General features: G+C 46.0%; 1 protein-coding gene across 5 annotated transcripts in view; it reads left to right on the top strand.

Moving 5' to 3' along the window:
• The window catches only part of TRPM3 (transient receptor potential cation channel subfamily M member 3), a 595,793-nt gene extending 587,184 nt beyond the window's left edge, over positions 1–8,609 (top strand). For all 5 annotated transcript variants that reach the window (XM_024211010.2, XM_024211011.2, XM_024211012.2 and 2 more), the window contains 2 exons: positions 387–519; positions 7,163–8,609. In XM_024211010.2, coding sequence (XP_024066778.2) covers positions 387–519; positions 7,163–8,609 — 1,580 coding nt within the window. The remainder of the gene's footprint in view (positions 1–386; positions 520–7,162) is intronic.
• Positions 8,610–8,952: the final 343 nt, after the last annotated feature.

An 8,952-nucleotide genomic window follows, 5' to 3' on the forward strand; every position in this document is an offset into this window, starting at 1 on the left:
GAAATAGGAGAACTTACCCAAACTTTTCCCAAGTAAAAAATGGTTCAAATTTGGTTAAGGTCCAGGCCTTATTTCCTTATTTTAACTAGTTCATTAAACCCTAATAATGATTTTGTAAAAAAGATAGGACTACATTTTCAAAGTGACATTCATCCAACTGCTAAAATTCACAACAATAGTTTTGTGTGCACAATATTTACCTGCCTGACTGATGGCTGAGTGCGCTCATTTAGTAGCTGATTCTCATATAAGTGTATGATGTAGATACAGCCTTGGAGACTGCTTTTGAAAGTTTCGCCAACAGTCTACAATAATAAAAATCAGGATTTTGTTTCTTATAAATTTGTGGTTTGTCAGTGTCACATTCCTCCTGTCATTCCCCACAGAACTGTTCATAACTGAAGATGAACTAAAAAAAGTGCATGACTTTGAGGAGCAGTGCATAGAAGAATATTTTAGAGAAAAGGATGATAGATTCAATTCTTCCAATGATGAAAGAATCCGCGTCACTTCTGAAAGGTGATTTTTGGTTTGGTTTGGTTCATTCTATATCAGGAGTGGGTGGACTGTGGGCCACATCCGTCCCACCAGCCAATTTAATCCGACCCTTGAGCTACCGCTGGGGAGTGGGGTCGGCAAACGCTCCACACGGTTACTGGAAGCAGCGGCATGTCCCTCTCCGGCTCCTATGTGTAGGGGCAGCCAGGGGGCTCCACACACTTCCCTCGCCCCAAGCGCCACCCCCGCAGTTCCCATTGGCCGGCTGACAGGGCAGCACGCAGAGCTGGAGGCGGGACATGCTGCTGCTTCTGGGAGCTGCTTGAGGTAAGCGCCACCTGGAGCCTGCACCCCTGACCTCCTCCCAGGCCCCAACCCCCTACGCCCCTGCCCTGATCCCCTTCCTGCCCTCCGAACCACTGAGCCCCAGCCCAGAGCACCCTCCTGCACCCCAAACTCCTCATCCCCAGCCCCACCCCAGAGCCTGCACCTCCAGCTGAAGCCCTCACCTCCCCACCATGCCCAAATCCCCTGCCCCAGCCTAGAGCCCCCCCCCGCACTCTGAACCCCTCTGTCCCAGCCTAGAGCACCCTCCTACACCCCAAACTCCTCACCCACTCCTGCACCCCAACCCCAATTTCGTGAGCATTCATGGCCAGCCATACAATTTCCATACCCAGATGTGGCCCTCAGGCCATAAAGTTTGCCCACCCGTGTTCTATATAGTATGTATCTTTAAATGTGTTCCTGTTACCATTGCTACTCTTTCTTCCTCTCCTTGGTAAGGGAACTGCTTGAGGCTACTTTTTAAATTATTCTTCACAGCCTAGAAAATGCAGCTGGTTGGAAAACGTTCAAATTTTTTTACTACAAATTTTGAAACTATGAAACATTTAACCAGCTCAGCTAGAAAATAACAAATCCATGCATTCTTCTTATATCCGAGTTATTAAAATCATAGCCCTGGAACACAGGTGGTCAAAATATAACCTGGAGGCCCAATATGGCTATTAGGTTCTTTAAGGCAACCTGTAACTTTAGCTCTGAGGCGTAGCCCACTTAGAGTGGTCAAGAGCACTGCATGTCTGGACCTGTGGAGTGGAATGGGAGTTTTGCCATTTACAGAATTTCACCCATAGAGTTTATGGACTCACTCTCTCTGTATTAAAGATGAAGGTAACTGCAATCAACTCCATTTTATGTAAATTCTGTGCAGCCTCAGGTTCCTGGCAAATTCCCAACATAGTTCTCAGATCTCTCTCTTCTCTCTCTGTTTAAATGGGTGTTTATGTAGCCCTCATAACCACTGTATCTGAGCAATTTAGTTAGGTTTGAGCTCCCCATCACAGATCATGTCTATTGACTCAAGGCATTGTTCTCAATAAATATTTCAGGCCAACATCCAGTCAGTCTATTCATAACTAATTCATATGAGCCAATGAAAACTCTTTAATTCCTTTTGGTTAAGCTTTTCTTAAAGAGACAAAGAGAGTGATGGTTGTGAATTCATTTCAAGAAGAAACTCTCTTCCCCTTATGCTGCATCCTCACAGCACTACATCTGATGCAACCAGGTTAAAAAAGTGCTTTATACCAGCATAGAAACATATTTTAGTGTTATTTTAGCTTTGAAAGTAAATCCAGCTAAGAACAGGATTAGCATATCATATATCCCCTTAACCATCTGCATTCCTGGCTGAGAACTGTATTCTCAAACAACACACTTTCATGAAAGTACATTAAAGAGGAAGGATAGTCCATTGGTTAGGGACTAATATAGCACATGGAAGACCCAGGTTTCATCTCCGCTCTGCCACAGACTTTCTTTTGTGACTTTTTTGCGAGTCACTTAGCTTTTCTGTGCCTCAATTCCCCATCTGTAAAATGGACATGACAGTAATTTTCTTCCTCACAGGGGTGTTGTGAGGATAAATACATTAAAGATTTGAGGTGCCTAGATACTTATATAGCCCCAGTTATTGTAGTATCTTAGATAAAAGACATTTTTTGAACTAAAACCACAGATCTGCCCCAGCCCATTCCCTGTGTTCAATATAGCTGGGAAAGTTTGGATCTGGATCCAGATTCTATCCAATTGTTCTGACCCAGAAACATAAATCTAATCCCTCTACTCTTTCCCCAAACTGAGGAATGTTCAAAACTCGCTCCAGATCCAAGCTACATAATTCAGGGCCATCTCATTAGAAATCGTTAATAAGTGGCAGGACACAGAAGCTGTATGTTCTTACACACCCTCAGGGCCGGCTCCAGGAACCAGCCCACCAAGCATGTGCTTGGGGCGGCGCCTGGAGGGGGGCGGCGCGGCGGGGCGCTCCGGCCCGAGAGCGGGGCCGCGACTGGGCTCACCGCCCTCCCCGCGGCGCTCCGGCCGCCGGGGAGAGCGGGGCCGCGGCGGGCTTGCCGCCCTCCCCCTGGCGCTCTGGCCGGTCGGGGAGAGCGAAGCCGCGGCGGGCTCGCCACCCTCCCCCCGGCGCTCTGGCCGCCGGGGGGAGAGCGGAGAGCCCCGGCCAGGCTCTCCGCCCTGCTCCCAGCACTCTGGCCGCCGGGGAGAGCGGAGCCGCGGTGGGCTCGCTGCCCTCCCCCTGGCACTCCGGCCGGTCGGGGATTGCGGGCCCGCGGCCGGGCTTGGCACCCTCCCCTGCCGCGCTGGGAAGGGGTCGGGGGGCGGGGCGGCGGGTGGCTTTTTTGCCTAGGGCGGCAAAAAAGCCAGAGCCAGCCCTGCACACCCTCTCACTGTTCTATCACAGTACCTGATCATCATTCTGTAGCAGAATACATAGAGCATTACATCCATTAAAAACTTAAATTATAGGCAAGGTTGTCGAGTCCACTAAATCTACTTTGTGTGCCGTAAAGTGGACGTGAATCAGCCAGAGAGGCCTGTGGAAAATTCCTCCTGAGTTAGGGAACTCTCTCCCAGCAAGAAGCAGAAAGAAGGCAGCTCTACCACCTCCTGAATAAACCACTTCTCCCTCTCCAACCCCTAGCGTGAGGGGGAGGGGGGCATATGAGTGACACAGCAGAACTCTGCTATGCCCAGTCCTACAGTAGTGTAAAATCCCTACAGGACTGTATGCTAGTGGTGTAAGTCAGATCTGCTGTCCTGACTTGCACATAGGCTAGATGGCTCAGGATCAGGCCCCAGTCAGACTCTGTTGAGCATCATTGCTCACGTGTACTGTACACCTCATTCAGGATTGATGCCTTTGCTTCTTAAACATTCTATGGAACATTTTGGGTTTACACAGTCTGTTCTGTGGCCTAGCTTGAGAAAGGACAATAGTTACATGTCATAGGTGCAGGCAGGCTAGTTATGGGGAATGAATGAACGAACTTCCTCAACGATACTATAAGAGGAGATGCATTGTGAGGAGTTGGTGGGGGAATGTGAGAGCGGGACTGAGTCTTGCAGTGAGAATCAGGGGAAACAATCTCTAGGAAGAGAGAAGAAATTGAGAAAAGAACTGGGGTGGGAGTTATACATGTGCTTAAGTGTTTCCTGGATCAGAGCCTTGGTCTTTTGCTTCAGCCTTCTCTGAATCAAGCAACAACTTACACCTTTACCTTAGGCTGTGGCTGAGGGGAAAGTCCTCTGGCATTTGTGTTTGAGTGGACATGCTTTATATTTAGTATTCTGATTTACAATAAAACACACCACAAAGGAGTTCAAACTTGGTCTGTGTCTAGAATCTTTCCTACTCTGACCGGTTTGTCATAGCATCCTATAATGAAAAACTGAACATGGGAAAAAACATAAAACAAGATTTTAGTAATCCCAAATGTTCATGGGGCACACCAGTCAAATAACTTAGAAAAGTATCTATCTACCTACTTAGTAGGCATTCATCACAATAGTATCTATGTGTTAATAATACACACTTCAGGAGATGAAAATGAAAAATAACACAAGCTGTAAGGTGGTTCTTCTCATTGTACTAGCTAGAAAGGCAAGCCTTGTTCAGTCTCCTGGAGACCATGGGGGAGAGCAAGGTGGGATTGATATATTTTTACATGGACTTTCTATTGTAGAAGAGTTACAACCCATTCTCTTTGGAATCCTTCTTTCACAAACAATATACTACAGTCAGCAGCTCATTTCAATCAGCATAGCATTATATATTTACATAAGGTTAAATTATTTTTCTTAAACTATATGCAGCCATCATATCAGTCCACCCTGAAAATATTCCTTCCTAATTAACAGTCAAGTCCTGTCTTGAAGCCAATGGAAAAACCTGCCATTGACTCCAAAAAGATGAGGATCATACCTTAATAGTGCTTAAGCTATTAGGTTTAGCTTGTTGAAAGCATCACCTAACTTCCAAAGATTATTTTTAAAAATCTGTTCTTAAATGATTTGCCCAAGGTCCCACAGAAAGCCTAGGAACTTGACCCATGGCGTCCCACATCCCAAGTTGAATCCTTAACTACTGGGCTATCTTTCCTCTCAAAATATTTAAAATTAATTATTACTGTAACCAGAGGCCCCGCATGACTGCTGATGTGGGGGGGGGGGCAACATGTGACCATCCCACGCCTTGCCTCTGGATCTAAAATAGACGTTTTAAAACTGAGGTGCACCCCACCCCCTGGGGGGAGCAGAGGAACATTTGGGGAGGTCAGCAGCAACACCAGGTGGCTCGAGCCAGTGACTCCAGGCAGTTAGCTAAATAGAAAGCAGAAATCTGGGGGGAGGGCATGTGCTCCCCCCCACACGCGTTGTCTCTGACTGTAGCATCCAAAGGCTCCAATCAAGATTGGGACCAGAATGTATTATCTGGTGCACAAATATGTATTCAGACATGGTCCCTACTGTTATGCATCAGCATACACACAGAGAAATTATACAAAAACATAAATACTCTCGCTGGAAGGCTGCAACATAACACTACTTTATTTCCTAGAATTCAGAACAATAACACACAAGAACCTAAACAATCAGAGAGAAAAACACCAGGCTACTCCCTAAAACAAAGAGGCACAACTCACCCCGCCTTACCATACACTGGCTGTCTACAAACTGACTCTAATTGCATGCTTCATTCCAGAGCCCTCCATTAAAATCAATGGCAAAATTCCCATTGACCTCAATGGGATCAGAATTTCCACTTGTTCAGTACCTTCTGGATCCCTAAATTTCAAAGTTAGATATGTCATCATAGAACAGTTATTTTAAAGGTTGAATGTGTGCTAGTGCATTGTCATTGTCTAAGAAGTATATAAAACTTGCATTTTAAAACCAGAACTTTTTGTTAAATTGTTAAATTAAATTATATGGCAAAATTCTCCTGGATTCCAATAGGAATTGGTAGCTTGAATATTCTCTATTATGAGATTATATCTTGTGCTTGAAGTGGGTTAGGCCTTTTTCTCCAAACGTTTTTGTTTCCTTTGACTAGAAGGGGTGGTTTAGTGGTCAAAAAACAACTTGGGAAGAGTGATGTTCCTCCAAACCACAGCTTCAAATCTCAGCAGTGTTTATTTAGCCATTCGTCTTTCCAAGTCTGATACATATAGTACTGAACAACAGTTTACTGTGTGTTACTCTTTCAGATAAGACTGCTGAAACTAAAATTTTGCCCACTCTGCATGCCCATTAAACTGGGGTGCAATCCAGACCCCATTTATGCAGTGTTTTCCACCTCTAATTTCTATGGATCCACAGATGCCAACTCCGTGGGTGCTCCAGGGCTGGAGCACCCCCGGGGAAAAATTGGCGGATGCTCCGCACCCACCGGCAGCCAAGCTCTCACCTCCTTCTCCCCCCTTCCCCAACATGCCGCGTCCCCGGTCCTCCCCCACCCTCCCAGCGCTTCCTGCCGCTCCGCCGCCTAACGTCTGTTTGGCGGCGCTTAGGACTTTCCAGGAGGGAGGGGGAGGAGCGGGGACATGGCGTACTCAGGGGAGGAGGTGGGGCAGGGGCGGGGACTTGGGGGAAGGGTGGTGGAATGGGGGCAGAGCAGGGGTGGGGCTAAAGGGGTCGAGCACCCACCGGGCAGAGGGGAAGTCAGCGCCTATGTATGGCTCTATTGTATTGAATCTAAAGTATTCAAATGTAACTGATAAAACAGTCATTTTATCTCATCATCTAAAAATAAACTGCAAAGCAATTAGACTAGATTCTTAGACCTGTATAAATTCTACTTAGCAAAAACCCAAGGAGGGACGGGGCAAAAGTTGGTTGTATTCCACGTTCACACACACAGCCTTAATCCAGGAGCCAGCCATATCCCAGTTTGGCCTATGGCACAATTTATAGCAACCTCATCTCTGCCCCTAACTTTTGCCCATCTGCAACAGCACCCAAAGCAGCAGTTCTGGCAGCTGGGGATTGCCAGAGCAGAGCACCACCTCATTCCTCCTGCCATCACCCTACATCAAGGCCTACAAGTGGGTAGCATAGAACTGGTTATCCTGGTTCTACACCACTACTGCAGTTTCCTATAAAAGGGAAATCATTTTGGCCACTTAATCCATCCTTAACTGTGCTTTACAGCAGATGGGGTGGTATAAAAATTAGAATAGAACAGAGGATTTGGCCTGGACTTTTTAAGCCCTATTTGTTCCCATACATTTTGGCAGGTTAATAAATGGACACCAATAATCACTCCCCTGCATATAACCCATGCATTCTTCTTTTGAAGGGTAGAGAACATGGCCATGCGCCTGGAGGAGGTGAACGAACGAGAACATTGTATGAAGGCTTCACTTCAGACTGTAGATGTCAGGCTTGCTCAGCTGGAGGATATGATAGGACGAATGGCTGCAGCCTTAGACAAGCTGACTGGTATAGAGAGAGGGGAAACTACTAAGATACGATCTAGAACCTCCTCAGACTGCACAGATGCAGCCTACATTGTGAGACAGAGCAGCTTCAATAGCCAGGAAGGGAACACTTACAAGCTTCAAGAGAGTATAGATCCTGCAGGAGAGGAGTCAATATCCCCAACCTCTCCTACCGTCACGCCCCGCCTGCGAAGCCACTCTTTTTATGCAGTGAATATGAAAGACAAATGTGGGTTAGAAAGGTTGGAAAATATTTTTAAAGAAAAGTCTGTGAGCCTGCACCGAGCGAGTAGCTCACACTCTGTATCAAAAGAAGCAAAAGTACCGTTAGCTCCTACAAGCACTTTGTCAATTGCCCCAGACTCCAGAAGGCCTTCGTCTTGCATAGATATTTATGTTTCTGCCATGGATGAGTTGCATTCTGGTATAGAACCTCTCGACAGTTCAATTAATATACTTGGTACCGGAGACCCATCTCTGCAGGCTCAAATAGCCTCTTCTGTTCTAGCAAACAGTGTGTATATTAGCAGTACTCCCAGTGACAGAATTTCTGGCAGGAGCATTGATTGTGAGGAAACCTCTACAATGGAAACAAGAGTGTTTTCTTCAGACTATTCACATATCACAGATAGCCAAAACCTCTGGGATTCAGACCCTCCTTTGTATCAGACCTTAGAGCGATCTAAAAGCAGTCGCTATCTTGCAACTACCCCATTTATTCTGGAGGAAACCCCAATCGTGAAGTCTCATAGTTTTATGTTCTCTCCTTCTCGGAGCTATTTCAGCAGCCTTGGGGTGCCAGTCAAAACAGCAGAGTACACAAGTATTACAGACTGCATAGACACCAGGTGTGTCAGCGCTCCCCAGAATATTGCAGAAAGATCCAGTTTTCCTGGAAATCATGGAGACAAAGTGGAGGACTTGGGATGCTGCCACCCGGAGAGAGAAGCAGAGCTAAGTCACCCAAGCTCTGATAATGAGGATATTGAGGCCAAAGACAAAAAGGGGGCTTCCTTATCTCCTCAAGAGAGCAGCACAGCAAGAACACTGTCCAACAACATACCGCTTCCAAAAATAGAGAGGGCCAACAGTTACTCAGCAGATGAGTCCAGCATGTTGTATGCACACACAAGGAAAAGCTATTCTATCAGTGATAAACTTGATAGACAGCGTAACACAACGGGCCCACGAAATCCATTCCAGAGGAGTAAGTCATCCAGGCCGGAGAGTAGAGGAGACAACTTGTCTATGAGAAGACTGTCTAGAACAGGCGCTTTCCCTAGCTTTGAAAGCAAGCACAGCTAGACATGCATAACAGGAGATCTAAGAGTCATCTGCTCTCCAGTCCATTTTCCTTAGCAGAATAAAATAACCTCACAACGTAATATGTCAACTAAAGTCAGAGTCTGTCACTGGTCAGGTTAGCACTTTGTTAATCTCATTGTTGCACACTGAGTTACTGGATCCTGACCGAGTTGATATTTGCACTTAAGGAAAGAGGGAGGGAGGAAAGCTTTATAAACACTTAAATTAAAAAAAAAAGAAAGAAAAGAAAAAAACACCCTCACGAAGCCTTGAGTGGTTCAGAAATCTGCCTTTTACTAGAAGACATCTTAGGATTTCTGGTAATTATTCATGAATTTCTAGG

Source organism: Terrapene carolina, unplaced genomic scaffold, assembly GCF_002925995.2.
Source record: "Terrapene carolina triunguis isolate 2854851 unplaced genomic scaffold, T_m_triunguis-2.0 Scaffold113, whole genome shotgun sequence".
Classification (NCBI taxonomy): domain Eukaryota; kingdom Metazoa; phylum Chordata; order Testudines; family Emydidae; genus Terrapene; species Terrapene triunguis.